The following is a 27,025-nucleotide window of genomic DNA, read 5'->3' on the forward strand; positions in this document are numbered from 1 at the left end:
ACAACCTTAGGGCATAGCACCCACAGGCCAGATCCTATAAGGACTGCTGCGAAGTGGGTGGGCCAACCACAAAAATGGGGGGGGGGGGGGGGGGGGGGGGAGAGAAAGACTATCCAGTTATGGCCTGTGGAGCAGTGTTTCCCTACCCCTGGCCCTAACAAGTTGTATCCTGAGAAAAATACTGACTGAGAACAGATTTGCAACGTCATCTTTATGTCAAGGGCCCTAGCTAATAATTTTACAATGCCAGCATATTGCTTAGCAATGATGCCTTTTAAAACTGACAGCGAAATAATTTCCTTGTTTTATACAAACAACTTTGACGAATCACAAATTATATCATACTGGCATTTTATTGGTCCACCAATACATGGGGGTAAATGTAGACTCTTTTCTATCTCATTTTGTTAGCTTCTTCCACTCACGCAGCTGATCTAAAGGGGCTGTGAAATTGCAGGGAAATAAATTTAGAAAAAAAAAAAACTTGAGACATAAAAAGCAGCAGATAAGAACCACTTGAGCCCCTCTCCACCAATAAAGGTCCCCTTGGGTCTACCTTCTGCCTGCTTTGTCTCCCATTACCTCCACTGGAAGTCTGGTCCTAGTGTCCACCACCATCTCAGTGTAAAGTATTGCCTCACATTCCCTCTGTCCTCTTCTCCTTGACCAGTACATGCAAAATTCCACCTTGTTATATCTTAATGATACCTGCTAGATATTTGAATGTTTGTATATATCTCCTTTCCATCAGTTTGCACCTGCAACAGGAAACTCACCCGGCGACATAAAGCACGTTGCCCAGATGCACACAAAGTCAGCAGCATCTGTGATATTAAAACCCAACGCACAAATACAAGTTCTCACCCTAGAGCAGTGATAGGTCAAACCCTGCCCTCTCACTCAGAAAAGCCCTCTGAACAACTATTCCTGGTCCAGGAAGCACTGGGAATAATAATAAAAAAAAAAAAAAGACAACCCACTGACTATAATATGGAAAATCTGCAGGCCATACATTTTGGATTGCACTGCTTGGAATAGGGCTGGCTGAGTGGCAACTGCTGCACAGTGCAGCCTGGGAAGATCCAGGTTCAGGGCCCCAGCCCCTGCAGGATGCAGACGACCACAGGCTGGATGGAGGGAAGCACAGCCAACAGCTGCTAGCCAAAGTCTATTATTGCAAAGGTTGGGCTGATGGGGGTTCATAAAACCAGGGAGAAAGACCTAGGTTGGTTTTGAAACCAGCCAGGCCAAAAGAAAAATAAAAACCACAAAACCAAACCAATTAAACTATTTTTGGCAAGGAAAAAAAAACACCTTCTACTCCCTTCAATAAAGGATTTTCTGTCACACTCATCTTACTCAGCATTTGTAGAATTTTTTAATTTTTTTTTTTAAAGGATTTAAAAACAAAACAAAAAAAACCCACACACCACTGCCCCCGTTCTTTATCTTTGCTAGCAGTACAGACAAGGCGGCCGAGGGCCAGGGAGGTGGTGGAGAGGAACAGCTGAAGAGCAACAGATTTTGGGTTTTTAGTGTATAAATATGGTGCACATTGAATTCATTTCTATTCCAGTTTTTCTGGCACTTCAAAGCAGATTACATTCAGGTACTGTAGGTATCTCCCTTTGCCCAAAAATCCTACCCCAGAAAGAGAAGTGGAAGGTAATACCTTTGTATAAACATTAAATGACAATTTGCAACTATCAAATGCAATACAAGAGAAAGTAAAGGTAAAAAAAAATTTCACAGCCCCAGGCTGAACAACTTTGCAGCTAAAGAATGTGAGCCAGGCCGGCTCCTGTTTCCTACCAAATCAGTGCTTTCCCCTTAACATTTCCTACAGAAAGCTTCTCCATTTCCCACGAAATGTTACACTGACCTGCCATCCCAGAATTTAACCCTCAACCTAAATGGCTCTAGCATTTCATACTGTAAGCCACAGACCGAGCCCTAATAAAGGGGCTCATAATATAAACTTAGCGAGGGGCCAGTCGCACAGTGGGATTTCCACCAAAGTCTTCTAAAACATTCTAAAGCACTCGGGTCATGCAGGCCAATCCGTTCACTGTACAGTGCTGAACAGTTCCTTCTGTCACATCGGTGGCTCTGGGCAAATAAACTGCCCCCTTTCCAAGCAAAGGCACCGCCCAGGCATGCTTGACGTGCAAGTCCTGGCGTCTATTGTGAATTCCTGTCTCAACTACACTACACAGGAAAATACAGTCAAGACTGTGGCCAGCAGCACGCTCTCCTATGAAATTAGTTCCCCCCCAACAGCTAAAACTTAATTCAGAGCATCCAGAATCCACACATTGCTTTATGATACTCAGCAGGGCTGCAGCACAGAAGCGTCTTGTTTGTTATGGGAATTAAGCAGGCTAAGAATCAAGAAAGCGCCATCAATCTGTAACTGCAGGAGAGCAGTCATCCAAGCTGGTAAACAGATTTAATAAACAAGGCAAGGAACAGCCCACAAAATACAGATGCCCACAGCTGCTCCGAACTGCTGTAATCGTGTCTCTACAGGTCAGGAACATCCCATAAAATGTTTATATACAGGAGGATCATTCAGCATCTGAAACCGGGTCTGTCAAGCACCCCCCAGCTGCATTCATTTCTACTGCATTCTTGGCTTGCGCGGGCAGCCGGCTCACTTTAGGCTCTGTGGCTTGTGGACAAACAAAAGTTCTGTTTCTTGTTCTCTTTAGATGTCTTTGGACTGATCATCCTCTTCCAGTTTCTTGATTTCACTTTTTAAGCAGTTGATCATTTCACGACTCACTTTCAGTCTCTCTTTCAGATCGGCAATTTCAAAGCTGCTTTTCTTCTTGGCAGTTTCCAGTTTCTCCCTGGTTTTAACTTCAAGGTCAGAAACTAAAGTGGAAAAAAAAGAGGAAGACAGAGCTGTGACAGTGGTACAGCAGGAGAGATGAGAATACTTATCCCATCTCAGCATCAAATAGCCCAAAACCCTGTCTTTCCAGCACACCACCCTGAACACTTAAAAGACCAACAGCAAACTGCAGAAGCTGGATTGTCCCTACAAACACCCAATATTAAGCAATACAAGGAATAGTGTACGTAAAGGTTGCTACTTCAGGCTCTCATCAGGCATGAAGACTTTAGGACACACACCCTACAATGTCTCAGACATGTCAGAAGAAACAAGTTTTTGTACTAGAAATTAGCCGCTGGAAAACTCACAAAGCACCTGTGCCGAGGTAGACTGATGGAAGGAGAGAGAGATGTAATAAAACAAGGAAATTTGGTTAACAAAGGTTTATAAATGTTTAAATATTCCTCGTTATTTTATGTAATGCTCACAAGCACCCTTTAATTTGTTCTAAGTTCTCTGTTCCATGTAATGCTCTTGGGCAATTTGAATTGTTTCGCTGTAAACCAGTTTGATTTGCATCCAATGCAAGAAGACTGGTATAGAAAAAACAAAAAATAGATAATAAATAAATAAATTTGTTAGCACTTGGACGTGCGTCCATAATCCCCAGTGCAATAAGGGGGAACAGCACAACCAAACTCAGGCGTAGCTAATAGCGCTCACCACATGTAAATTCCATTCTATTACCTGGCGATGCAAAAAAAACCATTGCGTGCCCAAGGCACGCTTTTTAACCCGTCAAATTTTACACCTGCCCAGAGCAGGCGTAAGTCTTCCCGCCCGTCAGGGGCTCAACTTAAACAGAAAGCACAACCATGCAAAAAAAAAAAAAATAAAAAAATTGGGGGGCGCACAATATACACGCTCAGGGCCACGTATATTTGCGTGCATATTGTGCCAGTTAATTAGCTGCTGCGGGATAAAACGGACGTTCATAAATAGAGCATCTATTTTGATAACCTGCACACACAGGGCACTTGATATTCATTCATTTACTGCTTCACTTACTGTCGATTGGTCCATTCACTGTCACATGTCAGTAAAAGGACCAATCCGCTTTCAGAAGGCTATCCTGAAAGGGGATTGGACCTTTCACTGACACTTTTCAGTGAAAAGTACCAATCAGGAACAGCCCTGCTGGGGGGGGGTGGGGAGGGAGCTCTGGCCAGGCTGTTATGGACGCACAGCCACTTCTCCTGGGCGCCAGATGCAAAGCATTAGGGATGCACAAATTATCCATGCTGCATCCCCTTTTAGCACAGCAGCTCATTTACTTACTGCACTGAGCACCCAGGAGAGGTGGATGCGCATGCTTTCAAAAAACACGCATCCACTTTGGACGCAAATTTTTTTACTCGCATGAAATTGAATCGGCCTGAACTGAGAACTAAAGCAAGCTGGATGCACAGCAGATCCTGGAAAAAAAAACCCCAACCTCTAATATTCCAGCAGAGGAGCCACCAGCACCACCTAGCAAGTTTTGGAAGGCAAAGCATCAATTAAGGAATGAAACTAGGAAAGTACCGGGAGACTGAAAACATTAAGCAGACCTGAGGTGGGGATGGAAGCCTGAAAAGATTTCTACCGAGATTAACACAGCACTGCAGAAGTAAAGCACAAGATCTAGAAACCTGCTGTCAGGGTGGCAATGACCTTCTAGAAAGATATAACCTTTCAAAACTTACACTCTGTTTCATGCTTATAGGCGCCCAGGGTTAACTGCCGACACGTTGTCAACAGCTGCTGCATCATAGCTGTAGGATCCTGAAAAATCTATTAGTGACAGACAAAATAAGAGAAAGAGAATCAGTTATCACTTTTTTTTTTTCCTTGTAGTGGTAGTTTCATCCCTTGGGCTATCGGCTTAATCAGAACTTACTGGGCGACAGCACCGTAAGCCCTCAGACCAAACCGGGGTTCCCCCTACCTCCCGTGTTTATCCTACTTTTACACCAGACACTGCGGCAACTCTTCTCTGGCTGAGGCATGGGCCACAGCTTTTGGCGGATCCTGGTAAAAAAAAGTTATGCTGGTCAGCCACCACCTGGTCACTCACGTGAAGGCTCCCTCCCCAGAGGCTGTGGCCACCACCCGCAGCGCCTCCCCAGCCAGGCTCGCGCATCAGAGCTGGGGTTTCTGCCTGCCACCGCACAGGACTATCGGAGAGCCACTGGGCCGGGCCAGCCCAGCACCCCCCGACTTGATTCCCTTCAACTATACAGAGAAATGCAGACGCACACACACTCCCTCCTCGGCTTTCCCTTTCATTTTTCTTTTAAAATTGTCAATTTTTACAAATCTCAAGCAACAATACTGAGATGAATTTTCAAGAACCATCTACCTGCAGCTAGAAGCATAAAATCTAGATGTGTCTTAGGGTACTTTTTTTTTTTTTTTTTTTAACTAACCCATACCACCTCCCCCTCCCCCACCTTCCTTCCCCCCGCGCTTTAAATATAGCGTCCTTAGGATCAGCAAGTACAGAAACATTATTCACAAAGAAACGCAAGCTTGCCAAAGAAGCAGAGCATATAAAGACAGACAGACAAAACAGAAACGACCGCTGATGTGCAAAACATGATTTCCAATGCTATTGCTTCCCCCTTAAATCCCTGACCCAGTTTCCTTTTGATTCCAACCCCTCCGCATTAGGTTTCCAAATTATGTTAGTGTGCAGTGATCTCACCCATTCCATACAGAAAACCCACCCTAGAGATCAGGCCTTTAAAAAAGCAGCGCCAACCGCAGCTTTACCTTTCATTTTCATCAGCTGCCGTTAACTTACCATCTCATCATAAAATTCAGACACCACAGTCTTTTTCCCCAGCAGCGCGTTGGTATCAGACTGAAAAAGTTTCAGTAAGTGATATAAAGTAACCTGTGTAAGAAGAAAAAAAACGGAGAGAGAGCAAGAGCCCTTTTGTGAGAAGAACAAACAGAAACATACCCGCGAGACACACACACGATGCTTTTTCAGGGGAAAGCTTTCTGAGCACAGAGAGATGGAGACTCAGCAGGCTGGAGTGAGCTGGGATCAGAGGAGATTCTGTTCAGTTAGGGCACAGTCCCTCAGTTTAGACAGCAACGGACGGATTTGTCATCTTTCCTGTATACACAGCAGATAGACTGCTTTTTTTTTTTTTTTACCCATCACCCCCTGCTCACGCAACCCCTCAGCACTACCCTTAACACCCACGCAGGGTAATCCTGTCGGAGGGTCCTGCAAAGCACTGCCCAGGCCTGTCTGCACCTGAGCATGTGCTCCTACACTGGCAAGCTCACACCCGCTTTCCTGCTTGCCTCTGGGCAAGTCCCCCACCCACAAGCTTTCCCCTGGTGGTTTCTAGGCACAGTGGGCTCCCAGGACCCCACACAATTCAAAATCACTCAATTCTTAGAAATACCCCCACAGACTAAATACACACAATACTGGGATCATTAATCAATCCAAGACAGAGCTAACAAACTAATAAGTTTATTAACAAAAAGTGGGAGCAGTAAATAAAAATAAATAAATAAAATTGGAGAAATTACTTCTGATAATTTCGTTTTCTTTAGTGTAGACAGATGGACTCGGGACCAATGGGTTACACTCCCCTGCCAGCAGATGGAGACTGAGTAAGACTGCAAAGCTGATGTTACCCTAGATACACCTCTGACACGACCTCAGCCCTTCAGTATTCTCTTCAAAAGCTACTGTGGACATATTGGTGAAAGGACTTGATTAAAAATATCATTAAAAATGGATAACCGTAACTGTACTCAACCATAATTCCTGAACTCCAGTAATAATATAGGCACTGGATGAACACTTACCCGTAAATTCCTTGGATTGGAGCCCCACTCCAGGGACTACTGATTTCTTCTATGACTGAAGAAAATCGAAGAACCTTTGCATTGTGAGATGCGGCCAGCAGGTCGATTGATGGGGAGCCCCAACAGTTGAAACGCTTTGGTTGACGACCCCCACTCCCCTGGATCCAGACTCTCTTTCTGCTTAGAAAGTCTGCTCTGACATTGCCTTTTCCTGCTATGTGGGAGGCTGAGATAATCTGCAGATAGACTACCTTATGAATGGGTGGAAGTACATCTCCTGTGACACCTGCTGGCGCTTGGTTCCTCCCTGGCGGTTGATGTAGGCTACTGTTGTTGCATTGTCTGACTTCATGTGGACCGCTTGACCCTGGAGTCTGTGGCTGGCATTTTTACAGTTCAATCTGACTGCCCTGGCTTCCAGGCAATTGATGTTCCAGAGGACCTCTACCGTCCAAAGTCCCTGGGCCGTCAGCTCCTGACATTGAGCTTCCCAGCCCCGGAGATTCAATTCTGTCGTGAGAACCAGCCAGTTCAGGGAGGACAGGGACATACCCCTGCTCAGATGAGCTTCCTGAAACTACTGCTGGAGATGAGAACAGACTTCCATCGGTAAATGGAGACAAACCACATAGTCTTGAGACTGGTTTCCATCGTGATAGCAGAGTGCGTTGAAGTGGACGCATGTGTGCCCTTGCCCATAGCACTACTTCCAGGGCTGCCAAACACAGGACTTTGAGATAGATGAACATAGCTTCACACCATTGAGTGTACTGACGCACCTGGTACATTAACTTCTGTATCTGTGTGGTTGGAAGAAAGACCTTGCCCTGCCTAGTGTTGAACTGGACTCCCAGATACTCTAAGGACTGGGAAGGCTTAAGGAAAAGGATGCTCTTGGCCAGGTTAACTACCCAACTGAGTTCCTGTAACAAGAAGATTACCCTGTTGGTGATCACCAGGAGGCTATCCTCCACGGACGTGGCCCGGATCAGCCAACCCTTCCAAGTATGGGTGCACCCGGATCCCATCTTTCCTCAACGCTACCGCCAAAACCACAATAATCTTGGAAAATGTTCTGAGGGCGGTAGCTAGGCCAAAGGGCAGCGCCTGAAACGGTCTACCCAGTACCGCAAAATGTAGGAAATGGTGTTCCTGTCAGATTGGAATATGCAGGTAGGCCTCTGATAGGTCCAGGAGGTTAGGAGCTCTGACTGTACGGCCATTATCACGGATCATAAAGGTCTCCATGTGAAAATGAGTCACTCGCAAGTGACTGTTTATACTCTTGAGGTCCAGGATGGGGTGAAAGGAACCTTCCTTGATACAACCAAATAAATGGAATAAAGCTCCACATTTTCAGGGGAGTAGGTACTGGGATCACATCCCTCATCCTGAGGAGTCTTAGAAGTGTAATCTCCACTGCCTGCTGCTTGTGCTGGGAGTTGCAAGGACACATGAACACATCCCGAGGAGTGCTGTGGAATTCCAGCGCATATCCCTCTCGTATAACTTCCAGTACCCATTTGTCTGAAATGATCTCGACCCACCATTGGTAAGAGACAGACGACACCCCTATCTCCTCGTCCCGAAGGCAGATCAGTAAAATTGAATTGGGAGGTTTTTACTGCTTTTCTGTACACCCTCCGACTTAATATCATGGCGATATTAAGTTGGAGGTCCCAAAAGTTAAAAATTAATCAAAAATAAAAAAATTTTTAAATCTACCTGCGGCTCGAAAACCGGACGCTCAATTTTGCCGGCGTCCGGTTTCCGAACCCGTGGCCGTCAGCGGGTTTGAGAACTGACGCCGGCAAAATTGAGCGTCGGCTGTCAAACCCGCTGACAGCCGCCGCTCCTGTCCAAAAAGAGGCGCTAGGGACGCACTAGTGTCCCTAGCCCCCTTTTTTTTTTTTTTTTTAAACCGCGGGCCCTAATTTGAATAATTTTATTTACTGAATCACGCACAGGAGAGTGGCCCACTCTCCCGCGATTGTTACTGTATCGGCCTGAGACTGACATAAGTTGGAATCCAGGTCAGGCTGCAAAGCCCTAATATGACAAGCAGTGCAGAGAGCAAGGCACTTAGGTTTCTTGGTTGCTGGCACCACTAGCAGCGGTAGCTGTGCATTCAATTGGCTTGCGCTTTAAAATTTATGCGCACAAATGTAGAGTGTCTAGGTGGGGTGCGGCGAGGCGCGTGCACAGCTCTTCCTGTATCGCGCGTTTTCAAAGTTGTGCACATAGGGACACACTCGTTACGCGCACTGCGCACGACGACAGCCTATGGGGGGACAATATAGCATGCACAGAAAGTGTGCAAGATGGCGCCGCCATGGCCTATCACACGGTGTGCCAACCAAGCCTACAGTGGGGGCCTAGCCCACTGTGGGCTGCTCAACCCACTCAGAAGCCCAATTCCCCTTACCCCAACAGGAGTGGGAACAACGTACGGCACACCAAGCACGGAGACCGGGGGAGAGCCCTATCGCATAATCCCTCGTCTCTGAATCGGAAGGTACATTTTTTTCTTTTTTTGTATTTAAACATTTTTATTAAGTGATTTCAATAACAGAAACATGTACAACAGCCGCCCACAGTACATTAAACATAGTAAAATAATTTAAACTTACCTGGTGTCGCAGCGCTTACCAGCTGAGTACAGAGATGGTCTCCGGCTGCGGGGGGGGGGCTTTGGCCATCACCACTGCATTCTGCTTCCTGCACCTGCTGCCTTTCAGCTGCCTAAGCAGCAGAGTCCACGCCGAGAACCAGCTACCAGACCAAGGCACACCTCTGAGGGATCTCTGAAATTGCCTCAGCAATTCTCAACAGGGGAAGGGACCTTTAGGTATCACCGCAGGATAGTGGGGCTCAAGTTTCTCCAATTTAGAATTTCTCCTTCCAAAAAGTACAGCAATCACCATAGGGAGAGGTACGTCCACCATCTGCTGGAGACTGAGAATACTGGAGGGCTGAGTTCACGGCATGGGTATATGTACCGTGATGTCAGCTTTGCAGCCTTACTCAGTCTCCAGCTGCTGGCAGGGGAGCATAATCCACTGGCCCCGAGTCCATCTGGCTACATACTAGGGGGAAAAAAAAAGTTTAATCTGCAAACAGGAGCAGATAAAACGAGGATTAAACAGTAAAAGGTAACTAAACACTTTCCACTAGTTATCTAGTGCCTGGTGAGGTCAGTAAAGAGGCTGCGCACAAGGCCTCAAACACAAATAATTGATCCCTCTGTACATCCCTGCCAAGACTGGAGAGCTCCAGACCTTCAGGGCCAATCAGTGCACAAAGTACTAACAATCGCTCCCTGACCAATGGCAGCCTGATTAGTAATAGTTTCCTGGCCAATGGCACCGCAGCATGTTTCAGTCTCACAGCTTCCTCAGGGATGCTGGAATGTGTGTGCTGTTCAAGCCTCATTCTCTGTCAAGGAAGCATCTCAAGCCTGTGCTTGAACTACAGTGCACCTTTAAGCCAGCACAGGGAAAATACGCTCTCTGGGGAAGTGTGTCTCAGGGCACAACCAACCAACCACAGGGCATGCAAAACCCGTTTTGTCACACCCCTCCTACCTTGAAATTTCAATTTAAGAAACTTCAATATAATAAAAAAAAACCTACTTACAGGTCTTTCATTTGGATCAATGAAGAATATTTTGATAATGATTTCAAATTCACCCCAACCGGTTTCCGTAATTTCATAAGGCGGTTTAGTAACAACTGAAAAACAGAAGGCAGCTGTAATTAGGACAGATTTCGCCTCCTAAACAAAAAGAAAAAGTGAATACACACAAACTTACCTCTCAGAGGATTACCATAGCTCTCATGCAGCTTAAACTGGATCTTCTTTATGTAAGCCGACATATCCTGAAATGCAAATACTTAATTTCAGATCTGGTTAGTAGAAAGATAGGCAGAGGGGGCAGTGGTTTTTGTTATTACAAAAGGAATGAAACTGGGAAGACTAGATGGGTCTTATGCCCCTTATGTGCTATCATAGTAACAATTCTAATCATTTTAACTGCTAACTGCATCATTTTTGGAAAGAAAAATGTAAAAGGTTTACTCGTACTGTTGCATCAAACTACTCGGCGGCAGCACAGAACTTGATTTTATTTTGTGAAGTGCCTTAAGCAATAGTTGAAAAAGCAGGTAAAAGTCTGGAACAAATAAATACGTCTGGTAGGGTCCCAATCTGCTTTCTGTCCTTGCATGTCTTTTGTGAAAAGAGCAAAAGACCGGCTTTCAGCTTTCACTCAAGCACTGCCACATAAATTAATGCAAGACGCAATCAATAAACCCAGCCTTAGCCAGCACCATTCCCTGTCGCAAGGGAGGGTGTCCCTGACTTACACTAATGAAGTACCCTCCCCCGTAACCAAAATGCCACTGTTGCACTAGATGAAGTCTCCTGCATTTGAACATCCAGTGCCATGAGGCAGTCTTAGAGAGTGTATATATTTAAATACTTACTACCCGCCCTTCCACACTTCAAGGTCCGATATAGAACGCACACACATAATCAATATAAAAACAGAACATTAAGGGGGAAGTGACGTCATCCCTCCAGCATGGTCGCTTGAGGTGATCGCTCCCCCTCACACTTTCTATAATCCATTAAAAAAAATCGGAAACATTTTAACACTTTTTATATACCGGCATTCGTAGGACACATTTATTTATTTATTTAATTTTATATACCGGCAACCGTTTGCACATCGTGCCGGTTTACAGATAACTTGCAACAATGGATATATTGTTGTGAACCGACATCATGACGGTTCACAAGTAACTGAGAATGGAAAATACAATGAACGAGGATAAAGGGCTAACTGGATAATAACTGGATAATATACGATACTGGATAAAATACGAAAGTACAAGGAGAGAGAGTCAACGAGCAGAGATACAACTTTGTTGAACGAAATGGGATTTGATTATCCATGTTAATTTTAGATATGCATAAACAATGTTAAGGAGGCGTATGAGTGCACTTATGAACTTATTTACAGTATAAAGGAGGCATGTGCACTTATGTACAATTAAATGCAGGGGCAGGGGGAGTAGGGAGGGAGAGAAAAGGAGAGGAGGGGGTGGAGGGAACAAGGGTACATTAAAGCAACATCCATGAGAACTGAGAGTCTTGGGGAGTAACTGGGATATGTTGTACAACTTATGATGACTTCCAGGAAAAAAAAATCAATTTATTTAAAGACATTTTCATATGAAGCAGGGGTTCCCGATTTGCGGCCTTGCGAGAACATGCGGAATCGGGTGAGGATAATATGGTGGACGCGGGCGCGCAGAAAACTCAGGAGGACTGCGATCCGGCGGAGGCTGGACAGACAGGGAACCCACCAAAGAGGACTTTCGATTGTGGTTCCAGGAAATTCAAAAGAACATAAAATCGATTAAGACAGATATGCAAGCGGCACTGTCGGAGTTTCGATCCGAGCTGGGGGGAATATGGCCGCCGAGTCGAGGACGTGGAAAACATAGTGGAAAGGGCAGGTTACTGAAACCTCCGGCTTGAATACAGAAATCACTGCTCTGTAGTGGGACGCGCTCGGTTCGCAGTGAAGATAAAGGCCCGGCGCGCCATTCGCGGCACACGGGGGCCTCCATTTTCGCCTTGAGCGGAGCACAGTCCGTTCACGGCACACGGGGGTCTTCCCTTTTCGCTGCGAACGGAGCGCGTCCCCCAGGAGTATACAACCCTCACCCTAGGAGCTACATCTGAAAGGGCCACCAGAAGAGGAAGTGTTGCGGCAGCTCTAGCCAGACTGCTGTGGGGGAAGAAGCTGGCACTATCAGGACTGGGAAGGAGGCAATGGTGTATGGGGAGAGGGAGAGACAGATCCCATAAATATGAGCAGAGTAGGGGGTGGGGGAAGAAAGAACAAAAGTAAGAAACTGCCATGCTGGGTCTGACCAAGGGTCCATCAAGCCCAGCATCCTGTTTCCAACAGAGGCCAAAACCAGGCCACAAGAACCTGGCAAGTACCCAAAAACTAAGATCCCAATGCTACTGATGCAATTAATAACAGTGGCTATTCCCTAAGTAAACTTGATTAATAGCCGTTAATGGACTTCTCCTCCAAGAACTTATCCAATCCTTTTTTAAACACAGCTATACTAACTGCACTAACCACATCCTCTGGCAACAAATTCCAGAGCTTTATTGTGCGTTGAGTGAAAAAGAATTTTCTCCGATTAGTCTTAAATGTGCTACTTGCTAATTTCATGGAGTGCCCCCTAGTCCTTCTAATATTCGAAAGTGTAAATAACCGAGTCACATCTACTCGTTCAAGACCTCTCATGATCTTAAAGACCTCTATCATATCCCCCCTCAGCCTTCTCTTCTCCAAGCTGAACAGCCCTAACCCTCTTAAGCCTTTCCTCATAGGGGAGCTGTTCCATCCCCTTTATCATTTTGGTTGCCCTTCTCTGTACCTTCTCCATTGCAACTATATCTTTTTTTAGATGCGGCGACCAGAATTGTACACAGTATTCAAGGTGCGGTCTCACCATGGAGTGATAGAGGCATTATGACATTTTCTGTTTTATTAACCATTCCCTTCCTAATAATTCCTAACATTGTTTGCTTTTTTGACTGCTGCAGCACACTGAGCCGAAGATTTTAAAGTATTATCCACTGTGATGCCTAGATCTTTTTCCTGGGTAGTAGTTCCTAATATGGAACCTAAAAGAAAATTAGGTCTTACCTCCGATAATTTTCGTTCCTGTAGCACCAAGGATCAGTCCAGACTCCTGGGTTTTGCCTCCACACCAGCAGATGGAGACAGAGCCAAACTTGTCAGGCTCCGTATATATACCAGGGTGCCACCCACAGCCTGTCAATATAACAATGTCAAAGCAGAAAGCCCTGAAACTGGAAATTTTTTCTTTACCTCGATGCCTCACACGAAGAGAAAAGCTCGTGTGAGAGAATTCTCCACGAATTCGGGAATAGACCCACAACAGCCTGGGATAGAGGCCGCTTTCGCCAGGATGCCGAACACGCCCGGAGGACAGGCAGCTGGAGACGGCAGAGAGCAGCTGCCGAGCCCCTTTGCCCACGAAATATCTCTGAGCCCGGGCGCTCCAACAGTTCCGGACCCCCCACTAGCGGTGGAAGTAGGACGCCTCTCTTGCCGAGAGACGGAGACGGACGTCGCTATAAAACCCCCCGATTCACAGAGAGGAGCGGAAGGATCATCCGCGGCCTCGGAGAACCTGGTGGATGTAGGTTCTAGGAATTGGGGACAGGCAATACAACATCAATGCTTAGAACGGGGTGAAGGCCTTGAACAGGTAGGAATTGAGAATGACGATATCTCTGTTATTTGTTCCACCCCCAACGCTACTTTATCTCTTCAGGATATAAGAAATATGTTGATTTCTGTGCAAACTTCTATAAATTTGCTTACTAAGACTGTGCAGGAAGCCTTAGTCAAAACTAAGAAAACGGAAGACGAAGTGAAAAATGTGGAAAATCATTTAAATGTAATAGAAGAAAAGATGAAAAATGTGGAGAAAGTACAAATTAATCTGATTAAGTCACGTAGTATACATGAAAACAAGTTTGAAATAATTGAAAATCAGATGAAGAGGGCGAATCTCAGGATACTGAATTTTCCTAAAACAAAGATGATGTCAGCAATTGACTTGTTTAAAAATTACCTTCAGAATAATTTGAAATATCCTGAAAAAGCCATCCCTGCTATATCAAAAATCTATTATATATCACAACAAATTCCATCACAAGAAAATGCTCCAGGACAAGAAGAACAAATAGATACAAGTTTGAATTTGACAGACTTTTTAGAGAAGTCTCAAGAAATGGATATTAGTACAAGATCAACTTTATTCATTCAATTTGTCTTTGTATCAGAGAGAGATGCAGTAATGAGATCTTACTTCAAATATCAAAAAGTTAAGTACTACGGTTTTCCTGTACAAATATTTCCTGATATTGCCAGAATTACACAGGAAAAAAGAAAAAAATTCTTAGCAATGAGGGAGGAAGCAATTACCAGAGGGGCAAAATACATATTGAGGTATCCATGTAAATGTTTACTTTTTCATAATAATGCTAGATATGTGTTTGTGGCCCCAGAACAGTTACGTCAATATTTAGACACGCATTCTCAGTCCTAGTAATCCTATTCAATGGTGATGGATAAAATTAATAGGTAATCCCCTCATGGCATCAGCTTTTGTTTAGTTTGTTACTTTTGATCTGCTCTATATTTCATTGGCTCCCTGATTTCTTATATTGTATTAGATGTGGGAAAAAATGTTTACTTTAAAAAATATTCTTTTGGAAAATAGCAGGATATAATTGGATCTTTGTAATATTTCTGAAAATGGAGTTATTACTACTTGTTAAAAACCACATTGTATGAATGTTCTATTTTTTTTTGTTGAAAATGCAATAAAAATAAAATTATAAAAAAAAAGAAAGCCCTGAAACTGAAAACTAACTAAATACCGAAGAGTAACCAGAGAACCCTGGGCTTACTGTCCCCAATGAGGGACCTGCTTCAGAAAGAAATACAAATATATAGCAACTGAACTGCATGAAAAGTCCCCCAAAAATCTCACATAAGGAAAACACAGCGGTCTCTTCGAGACTGAAAAAGTATGGAGGGTGGGACTCTGGACTGATCCTTGGTAGTACAGGAACGAAAATTACTTTATTTTATTTATTTCATTAATCTGCATTCATGTTGATTGCAGGTTCTCCTCCTTTGTCCTAAATAGACAAAGGTCCTCAATTGCTCGCTTCCTTTTACAATTTGTTAATTCTCACATTTGCCATTGCAAATTCTCCGTTCAGTTCGCCCTGTTCTCCCAGTTCTATGTAACCTCTTGTTCTTGTTCTATGTAATGCCCTGTGCAACATTGATTTATGTAATGCCTTGTGTAGTCCTGTTGTTACATGTACACCGATTTGATATGTTTTCTTTCAACATGAAGGTCGGTATAAAAAAGTTCAAAGTAAGTAAGTAAATAAATAAAGTAAGGTCCTTGAGGGTCGTCCTTTTTAAGGGCTCAAAAGGAGGAGCACACAGGGCCTTGAGCACCACATTCAAGTTCCAGGAAGGTCACGGAACCTTCAAGGGCGGTCTCAACTGATTCGCCCCCTTCAAAAACCGGACCACATCAGGATGGGCCGCCAGGGTTCTCCCTTCAAGAAACCCCCGAAAACAGGCGAAGAACCTTGGGGCCTTGGCACTCTGGAAGGGCGCCATCAGATCCATGGCCGGCATGCCCCATCAGTCGCAGATGAGCTGAAAGTCCCTGTCCGCCAGTTCCCACTCTCCTGGGTCGAGTTGATGACTGCTCAGGAAGTCCGTGTGCACGTTGTCGACACCTGCGATGTGGGACGCCGCAATGCTGACCAGATGACGCTCCACCCACTGCATCAGAAGGCGAGCTTCGAAGGCCACTGGCTGACTCCTGGTTCCCCCTTGACGATTGATGTAGGCCACGGTTGTCGCAATGTCGGAGAGAATCCTGACCGACTTCCCCTGAATCAGTGGGAGAAATGCCTGCAATGCCAGTCGCACCGCCCTGGTCTCCAGCCGATTGATCGACCAGCGAGACTCGGTCTAAGACCAGCGTCCCTGAACAGACTTCCGTAAGCAAACCGCTCCCCAACTGAGGAGGCTCGCATCCGTGGTGACCACCGTCCATTCCGGCGTCATGAGGGGCACTCCCCGGCAAAGGTTGGTCGAGCACAGCTACCATCCTAGACTGAGACGAGCCGGCTGAGTCAATGGTAACATAAGGTAGAATTGTTCAGAAACTGGGCTGTAAGGGCCGCATGTGTACGAATGACCAGGGAACCAGATCCAGCGTAGACGCCATGGAACCTATCATCTGTAGATAATCCCAAACAGTTGGCGGTTGTTTCAGAAATAAGGATCGAACCTGCCCCTGTAATTTGCGACAATGCTCCGACGAGAGGAAGACCGCCCCTCGACGAGTGTCGAACAAACCTCCCAAAAACTCCAGAGACTGAGAAGGAATGAGATGACGCTTGGTGGTGTTCACTACCCAGCCTAGGGAACGCAACAGCTGAAGTACTCGAGAAATCGCTGACAGAGAGACTCCGACTTCGCCCGAATCAACCAATCGTCCAGGTACGGGTGTACCAGCAATCCTTCTCGCCAAAGCTGTGCCGCCACAACCACCATGATCTTGGTGAAGGTTCTGGGAGCTGTGCCCAGCCCAAATGGCAAGGCTTGAAACTGGTAGTGCTTCCCCAACACATAGAACAGAAGATATCTCTGGTGATCCTCTCTGATTCCAATGTGAAGATATGCTTCCGTGAGATCCAGGGATGCCAGGAATTCCCCCGGACGCACTGAAGCAATGACCAAACGCAACGTCTCCATGCGAAAATGCGGAATCCACAGGCACCTGTTGACGAACTTGAGATCTACAATGGGTCTGAAGGCCCCTTCCTTCTTTGGAACAACGAAATAAATGGAGTAATGTCATCTTCATTGTTCCCGATGTGGGACCAGCACAATTGCTCCCAGAGCCAGTAGCCGCTCCAAGGTCTGCTGGATCGCTTGGTGCTTGTCTGCGTTTCCGCAAGGTGACATGAAATATCGTGGGCGGGGCTGGCATGCAAAATCTAAGGTGTAGCCGTGTTTTATCACCGAAAGTACCCATTGATCCGACGTGATCCTGGTCCATTCCTCGTAGAAGAGAGACAACCTGCCCCCTACCCTGGGTACCGAGGAATGGTCCGGCCGGACATCATTGTGCAGACTTAACACCGGCAGGGGATTGGGAAGAACCAGGCCTTTCTAAACACCTTTAGGTTGCGCAGCTCCCAGGTGGCAGGCTGGGCAGAGGGCTTATCCCTTGGTCGGTGGTGCCATTGTTTGTGTGCATGAAGTGCTTCAAAACTCATCTGTGCGCATTGGGATGGGTAGTGCGCGCCGCTGTGCGCACAGCACAGTAATGCGGACAATATGGCGGTCAAGGGGGGAAATGGCGCCGATGACCACGTGGCAAGATGGCAACCCCCTCCCCCCCACCCGGAGGGTCTCCACGTGTGTGGACCCTCGCTCCGGATCGGGGTCTAGCCCAGACAGGGCTGCTCAACCCGATTTAACGGACGCCAGGAAGGATGATCTGTACGGCTATTCAAGTCTCGTAGACCGGAGACTTAAGAGAGGTTTCTACCTTACCTGGTCACGGCGTTTCCCGGTCTCGTGCCGGGCGGTCTCTGGCTGCAGAGGGAAAGGGAATTACCTTCACCGTCGCGCTCGATTCCGCACCCGCTGCCTCTCAGCCACCCTGGGGGCTAAGTCCACGCCAGGAGCTGGCTGCCAGACCGAGGCTTGCCTCTGAGGGATTTCGGAAATCACCTCAGGAAATCTTGATTAGGGGAGGGACCCCTAGGTATCACCGCAGCAGAGCAAGGCTCGTCTTCTTGAGCTAAACGTTCTCTTTGTTTTAAAATTGCTAACACTACTGTAGTGTGTGGAAGTGTCCCTATCTGCTTTAGGAGAAATACTGAAGAGCTGAGCTTCCTGCACAGGTATATCTAGGCTGACATTAGCTTTGAAATCTGACTCATCTCCCATCTGCTATCAGGAGTACATTATACCCATTGGTCCTGAGTCCATCTAGCTACACGCTAGGAAATTAAATATTTTTCAAACAAAACAAATTGTAGGAACTATTTTTTTCACTCAAGCTATGGAATCTGTTGCCATAAGATGTGGTCAAGGCAACTAACATGGTGGAATTCAAAACAGGTTTGGCTAAGTCCTGAAGGAAGAGTCCATAAACAGTTATTAGTGAGCGCTTAATCCCTGGGAGTGAAACAGATCAACTATTTGGGCTATGCTGGACAATTCCATAAACAATGTAGATATGCTGGGTAACTGTGATCCTAGAGTGGCCACTGTCAAGAGATGGACCCAGCTTGGCACTTCTAATGTTCTGTTAAAGAAAAACTTGGGGTATATTCTGAAAAGGTATTTTCTAGTCAGCTTACTTCTCTATACGTAACCTTTACATTGATCATACAGGACAGGAAAAATCCTGGAAGCATATTACCTGGGGACCTGAAATTTTCCACCTGCTACTTAAATTTAAAAAAAGCAAATACAAGCAGCAACAAAAAATATTTAAAAACAAATTAAAAAATAGATACAGGAAAATAAGGAAAAAAGAAACAATGAGTGAAAAACCAAGAAAAAGGTAAAAAAAAAAAAGTTTCTGTCTCCTAAAATCTTTTCACTGACCCCCATGTTTTCTAAATATATTCCCACCTCTGATCATGCAACAGTAAACTAAGGAAAACTATAAGCTCACACATGGCGCTCTCACCATGAGGAAGTGCGGGAGTTTACAACATATCACATCAGTAAGATCCTTAACCTACCTCATTTCTGTGAGGCTTGACATAAACCGTCCACTGGTGTGTGTGCCCATCTTCTTCTCGTTTCTTCCCAAAATAACGAGCAACGTTACCATAGACTATCGGCTTCACAATAGTAACCCCCTAAAGAGACCCAAGTACCGATAAATATCACTCTTGTTGAGCAGAAATTAAAAAGTTATTGTTACTGCCTAATCCCAAAGCAGCACTCACAAAGGGATGCTTCAGAGCTGCTGTCCACCTTCAATCGGCCTTGGAATTTCATCTCTCACCCAACTTTTTGGCCTAACCTACTGCGCTGTAATCCGCTTGGAAACAGCCGACAAGCCATGAAAGGCGGAATAGAAATGTTATACTATGATCTATCCAATTAAAATAAGTTTAGATGACACTAATACTTTTTTTTTTCTAAGGAGTTGCTAACATTCAGAAAGTTCCTCTACTTAGTTAAATCCATCACAACGATGGATAAAGAGGGAAAGAGCATTACCCATGCCGATTTTCATCATCAGCCCCATGCAGGCACCTCGAGAGCATGAAAAGCATGACTATATTATGAACCGCTACTGAGAAAAGCCCACACAATCCCAAAATGGACGCTAAAGATATCAGACGGACAAATTATAACTCTTAATAATAAAGCTTAGGATATATGACCATCATACTAGGCGTCATTGTGTAGTAAAATACTTTAAGACTCTGCCTTATGCATAATCATCGGTCAGAAGTTCAATTTTTTAAATAAATGTGCAAAAGTGAATGTCCATCAAAATCTTCAAGTTTTCAATTTTTCTGTAACAAAAAGTGTAACACTTATCTGTTCTTTGTAGTTTTGTATTATAACTTCACACTTCAAGCTCAAGAGTCCTTGATTAATCTTGATGGTAAAGCAGATTTTAGTATGGTCTACGTTTCTTCTATATTGTCAGCTCCCACACCCGACACGGGACCATGTTTCAGACGATTGTCCTTTATCAAGGGGTAAATAACTGAGTCGAAAAACAATGACAATTCAGTCATATCATATTTAGTCTTATCTTCCATATTATAAAGGAGTACGAATATTCACAGCAAAACAAGCACTACTTACTATCCGTGTTAATACAACATCATAGCGATTCGGCGTTCTATTTCCAGTATTTCCTGGATCTTGGTTAAATCAGAGCTGCAGCAGTAGATCATTGCTAACTCCTCCTACTGACTAAAGACAGGGAGTTCCACTCAAATGGCGCTATTTAAGCCGCGTGGGGATACTGTGTCCAACCTAAAAATTCATTGTTGCTCTTTAAAATTGAGAAGACCATTTGGATCACCCCCTCGTGAATGCTGCAGGCAGGCTGCAACCTTTGCTGCTCACCTCTTTTCTCTATGCAGCTCAGAGTCTGGGAAGGAAGGCGGCCTCCGCATCTGTACACCGACCCTCATGGCGTGGTCGGGACGGCATGGGCGCACCCAGCCATCTTACATCGAGATTACCTAAGGCACGCACGCGCCTGCACCCTTCTTAACCACGTAATGGCGGGAACCTCGAGGGCGTCCCCACCGCATGATGTCATCCGCCTACCGTATTTAAGCTCAGTTGACTTCCTTGCTAGTTGAGTTAGCAAGGATTCCTGTCCTGCTACTTCCGCCACTCTGGGACTTTGCTTCGCTGTTTGAGTGACCCAGGTACCCACTCCTCGGGGGCCTTACCACACTCAGGGCTATCTGCTCCTCAGAGGGCAATTTTCTCTTTCTACTCATCCTGCATTGCTCCGTGGGACCCTTCCTGTTCCAGTCTCAGGTCTCCTTGGCGCCTGACCTGCCTTCTACCTACAGTCTCAGTGAGTATAACACCTGCTCATCTACCTTCGTGGCACGCGTTCCCAGGTTACCCCGCTTGCGGGCCACTACCGGCGCCCAGCTGTCTTGTGTAAGCTTCATCATCTGCCTCCGGCCTACTCCACTCCACCAACCACTACCGGGGCAACCAGCACAAGCTACGCCTAGAGAAGGTATTCATCCACTGACTCCTAGACTCGTTCTTTGGATCATCATTGTCAGTATAATAAAACCTTAATCTGTTGCCTTTCACTGCTAAGACATTTGTCTGTTGGGGCGAGTGTCCACAGGGCTCCTCCCTGTGGGCGGCATCTACGCTCACCACAACCCAAGGGCCCACCTATAGTTCAAGACACACAGAACGTAACAATGGATTAGCATGGACTTGTTCAATAATTCTCCACTGAAGATCTTGAAACATGTTTATGCTCAATGCAGCGTATAACCATCAGCCATTGCACTTTACCTGTATTTAAACAGCTGCAATGTTTAACGAGTCTAGTGCAGATAGAGCGCTTTGTTCTGCCAACATAATAGAAATTGCATGGGTAGACAAATAAATGACATGTGTGGAGGAGCAGTCCATTTGTCGATAGGCTGTTTAATACCCCGAGTATCGGTCCAAAAGGATCCCGTGATAGTTTGTTTGCAAAAAGAGCAATGTTGGCACGACCAGTGACCGTGTTGACTGACATCAGTGGGCTCAGGAATAGATTTCAGAGAAGAAAGCACAAGCATATCGCCCACATTTTTACCCCGACTATAAGCAATAATTGGTTTGTCAGTAAAGATTTTATGTATTTTTAACTCTGGCCAATGGTGACAAATAAGAGATGCAATTGAAGATGCTCTATCAGAAAATGGCAAAGTACTGACTGTCGGGCCGATACAGTACAGTGCGCTAACTAATTATAACTAATAGGGCCTTCAACGTGCATTTGCATGTTGCGGCGCTATTAGTTTCGGGGGGGGGGTTGGCCGCGCGTTTTCGACGCGCTATTACCCCTTACTGTATAAGGGGTAACGCTAGCGAGTCGAAAACGCACAGCCAAACCCTGCCTAACAGCGCGCTTCACCCAGAGATAGGCATTAAATTTCTGCCGGCGCAGTGTACAGAAAAGCAGAAAAACTGCTTTTCTGTACACCCTGACTTAATATCATAGCGATATTAAGTCGGAGGCCCTAAAATTTATAAAAAAAATTTAAAATATAAAAATTTTTCGGCTGGTGGCCCGCAATACGGACACTCAATTATGCCGGCGTCCGTTTTCTGAACCCATGGTTGTTAGCGAGTTTGAGAACTGACTCCGGCAAAACTGAGCGTCAGCTGTCAAACCCGCTGACAGCCGCCGCTCCTGTCAAAAAGGAGGCGCTAGGGACGCACTAGTGAACCTAGCACCTCTTTACTGCAGGCCCTCATTTGCATGCAGGCCGATACTAAATCGCACGCACAGGAAAGTGGCCTGTGCGCGCGTCGGGAGAGCGGGCGCTTGCCGGCTCTCCCGCACTTTTTCTGTATCCACCCATGTGTTTGGTCCGATATTTTCTCTAACAACCACTGCCTTTCTGCATTATAGGCGTGTTTGTACACTTTCTTGATAAGTTTGCTCGGATATCCACAAACTAATAATCTACGATACAAATTTGCAGCTTGTATGGTATATTCTTGTCTTGTAGTACACAATCGCCTGAGATGCAGAAACTGACCCACTGGCAAATTTTTCTCTAATGATGGGGATGAAAGATAGTGAAATGCAGCAAAGTATTCTTTTCACATGGTTTTCTATACAGGCTGGTGACCCACAGAATTTCTAATGTCTTTGGCCAATTTAGCTTTGTGGGAAAACTTCTTCATCTTTCAAGACATGTGGTACAAACAAGTGCAGGGAACAGACATGGGAGCTACCATGGCTCCTAGCTTGGCAAATTTATATATGTTACAGCCTTTGAATTACACTTTCGATATAATGCCATGCAATTCCAATTTGTATCAAGCTAGACAAGATACATTGATTTTTTTTTGTGGCATGCAGATGAAACCAGCTTATTACAATTTCATCAGCGGATTAGCACCGTGGATGTACATTTACAGTTCACTATTCTGTTTCATCAACAGCATAAATGTTTTGGACATCCTTATGTTGAAAGAAGATGATTCCCTGGTCACCAGCCTGTATAGAAAACCATGTGAAAAGAATACTTTGCTGCATTTCACTATCTTTCATCCCCATCATTAGAGAAAAATTTGCCAGTGGGTCAGTTTCTGCATCTCAGGCGATTGTGTACTACAAGACAAGAATATACCATACAAGCTGCAAATTTGTATCGTAGATTATTAGTTTGTGGATATCCGAGCAAATTTATCAAGAAAGCGTACAAACACGCCTATAATGCAGAAAGCCAGTGGTTGATAGAGAAAATGTCAGACCAAAAACAATCACTGTTAGTTTGTACTTTGCCATTTTCTGATAGAGCATCATCAATGGCATCTCTTATTAGTCACAACAGAATTGTAAATTGTACATCAACTTCTCTTGAATTATTTCAAAGAATCAAATAGTCGGTACCGAATCCCACTATGCAATATTTATACAAGGGATTTATTGACCTTCATAACACCCCACAGTCTCTTTGGGCATCTCTGCTCTTTGTTAAGCCGCTGTTGGGATCATCTTTAAGCATAGGTCATGAATTGACTTGTATTCAAGTCACTTTGTTTTTTTGCTTTTATTTTTGCCAATTTTTTCTCATTTTTCATTTGAATAAAATATGCCTTCAGCTCTACATTCAAAGAGACTATAAGGATGTAAACCGTTGTGAAGGCCAGTTCCAAACAACGGTATATAAAAACACAAATAAAAAGTTATAATACAAACTACAAAGAACAGATAAGTATTACACTTTGATACAGAAAAATTGAAAACTTTATCAAGATTTTGATGGACATTCACTTTTGCACATTTAAAAAAATTTAACTTTTGATATGATTATGCATAAGGCAGAGTCTTAAAGTATTTTACTACACGACGACGACTCGTATAATGGTCATGCATCCTAAGCTTTATTAAGAGTTATAATTTGTGCATCCGATATCTTTAGCGTCCATTTTGGGATTGTGTGGGCTTTTCTCAGTAGTGTGTTTGTAATTCCAACAATTCCTATTGACAAAATAAGGTCGTCCCTGAGCACAGTGTGATAATATATTATGAACCGAATAGGATGGTCTGGGACAATATTTGAACAGAAGCTCTGATGCAAGAAAAAGATTTCAGAAAGTAAAGATATTAAAGACAAGCATTTAACAGACAATGAAACAGTCCTGGGAATAAAAGCATAAGCAGCAGGGACAGAAGCAGAAAACACAAAGGCTAATTGATACCGGCATGAACAAGCTAGTACTGCTGCTTTACATTTATGAAAAGGGTTCAAAAGGCTAAGAGAAATGCAAAATATCAACAATGAAGAAGGGGGAAGCACAGACTTCCGAATTCCCATTTTACCACTAACTCCGTATACTCCCTGTGCCCAGTTCCAGTGAGAAGTAACAAATAACCCAGGGTGCTCCCTGCACGAGGAACCGGCGGAAGACAGTGCAGGGGCCTCGGGGCTGAATAAGTCAGGCCCTGCCCTCAAAGCTGGTAAAGCCAGGGCCACCAAAATAAAGGTGTTTATTACTTTTGGTTAACCGCCCTTCGGTACGATAAATGAAAACTGTTACGGGGTCAAACCGAAGCCATAAGGGACATAAAGTAGCAGCGCGTTCCCCCCCGCGCGGAGCGGTGAGCGGTCGCTTGCTCGCTGATCTAAGCGTCCCCCCTTAGCGGATCCTCGGGGCCCTTTTAAGGAACACGTTTTCCCTCTCCAGGGGTTAATGCTGGGAGGAGGCCGCTCTCCGCCTGGCGGTCCCTCCTGTTCCTTCTGCCGGATGACGAGCGGCACCGCCGAACGCGTACCAGGCCTTCCTGAACGCGAAAAGCTGCGCCTGCAGCCGCCCACCCCCCCGGGCCCCGACCGCTCCTTCCCGGCTACCGGGCGCTCACCTTCACCCTCCCGCCAGAGTCAGGCCCGAACTCCGCCATCCTCTTGAACATATTGCACGGGAGGAGCTACCGGGGAGGGGCGGGGAGGAGGAAGGGCGGGAGCGGGCGGCAGCCCAACCCCCTTCCCCGCCGATGCCAGTGGGAATCCCACCCCCCCGGCACGTGCAACTTATGCTCCGCAATAGCAAGCGCGCGAAGCTACAGTCACGCGACCCATGATACCGGACAAGAAAGCCGGGAGCCCGCGGAGCAAGGCCCCACTTACGGGGGGAGAGAGGGGGGGGGGGGAACGGCAGGGAAAAGCGCATGCGTCGCTAACCCGCGCGCGCCTCCCACCCAGCCGCAGCTCTGCGCAGACGCACAAAAGACAAAGAAGGAGACTGCGCAATCGCGACCTGGACAGCGTTTGTCCGAGAGAGTGGGGGTCATGGTGGTAGAGTGCGAAAGCTCAGAGTGCATGCAGAGCACGGTTTTTATTCATTGTGTGCAAATGAGGATTATTTCCAATGCAGGAAGCAATTTTACTTGCACAAAAGCATTTTTTTCTGCTTTTCTGTACTCTTCCCCGGTGCCGGCAGACGTTCATTTTTAAAAGTAAAATGTGCGGCTTGGCTGCACATTTTGCTTTCTGGATCGCGCGGAGAATAACTAATAAGGCCATCAACATGCATTTGCATGTTGCAGTTGTTATTAGTTTCGGAGGGGTTGGCTGCGCGTTTTTGACGTGCTATTACCCCTTACTGAATAAGGGGTAAAACTAGCGCATGAAAAATGCACGGCCAAACCCAGGCTAACAGTGCGCTCCACTGGAGCATACAATACTGTATTGGCCCGATAGTTAGCTCAGTACCTTCCCATGGAAATTCCATGCAAATGAGTGCTTTAAGCATTCCCTTCCAATGCAGAGAGGTGCAGTGACTGAGCGCACATTTTCTTAACTCTAGCAACTTTACTTCTGGTCAGCGTTGGAGTAAAATTTCCAACGCTGGATATGCTGCCCAGGTCCCCCCACCTCCCCTCCCCCAACTACCTGCGAGGACAAACGGCAGCGGCTCAAATCTCCATTTATTTGTTATCTTTTAACTGTGGCCAGCTAGGGACACAGCAAAAAGTATACGCCTGTGCCCTCTCTTCGGTTCATCCCTTTCCCTTCCTCCTTAAGATGTGTGTTCAGCATGTGTGGACCGCACACTTTAACGCCTGATGCATTAGCATAGCATTAGCTTACTTCATTAAGAGTCAAAAAATTTTTTTAACGTGCATTAAAACTGTGCGCTGAAATTTATAGGCTCTTTAATGTACAGATTATTGCATCAGCCAGAGCATAAACTTTATCGTTAATGAAGTAAAATGGGAGTACCTCTTAGTGCAGGGTTTCCGAAATCTGTCCTGAAGACCCCAGCCAGTCAGGATTTCAGGATATCCACAATGATTATGCATGAGATAAATTGGTATATGATGGAGACTCAGTATATGCAAATTTATCTCAAGTATATTTATTGTAGATATCCCAAAAGCCCAACTGGTAGAAAGGTCCTCAGGACAGGTTTGGGAAGCCCTGACTTAGCACTCTCGCATGGAAATCCCATGCAAATAAGATCATTAAGCATTACTCACTGGTGCAGAGTGGTGCTTGGTCTGAGTAGGATTTTCATAGTGATGGAAACTTAACTCCAGGGTCAGAAATGGAGTTAAGTTTCCAGCGTTACTGTGTTGGAACTTACAACCCATAAAAAAAAACAAACGAAAGAAAAACAATGTTAGATACACATCCCAGATAAGTTCTGACTTATCTGGCGAGGTTCAATGCTGCCACTTAGCCAGATAATCATTACTTATCCTGGAAATGTATTTCACTTTTTTTTTTTTTTTTTTACGGATTTTAAGTACCAGCACAGTAGCGCTGAAAACGTAACTCCATCTCTGACCGTGGTGTTAAGTTTCCAGCACTAAGAAAATCCTGCCGGGGCCAAGGCATCGCTCTGCACGGGGGAGTAATGCTTAATGTCCTCATTTGCATGGA

General features: G+C 45.4%; 1 protein-coding gene across 1 annotated transcript; it reads right to left on the reverse strand.

Annotated features, from left to right (window-relative positions):
- Positions 1–1,374: 1,374 nt before the first annotated feature.
- Positions 1,375–25,288, reverse strand: YEATS4 (YEATS domain containing 4). The gene is made up of 7 exons (XM_029597215.1): positions 25,003–25,288; positions 19,145–19,264; positions 10,527–10,593; positions 10,352–10,446; positions 5,685–5,777; positions 4,585–4,672; positions 1,375–2,877 (listed from the first exon to the last, which is right to left on the reverse strand). The coding sequence occupies exons 1-7, from the start codon at positions 25,051–25,053 to the stop codon at positions 2,708–2,710; spliced, it is 684 nt and encodes a 227-aa protein (XP_029453075.1). The 5' UTR covers positions 25,054–25,288; the 3' UTR covers positions 1,375–2,707.
- Positions 25,289–27,025: the final 1,737 nt, after the last annotated feature.

The sequence above is a fragment of the Rhinatrema bivittatum genome, chromosome 4, assembly GCF_901001135.1.
Source record: "Rhinatrema bivittatum chromosome 4, aRhiBiv1.1, whole genome shotgun sequence".
Lineage (NCBI taxonomy): Eukaryota > Metazoa > Chordata > Amphibia > Gymnophiona > Rhinatrematidae > Rhinatrema > Rhinatrema bivittatum.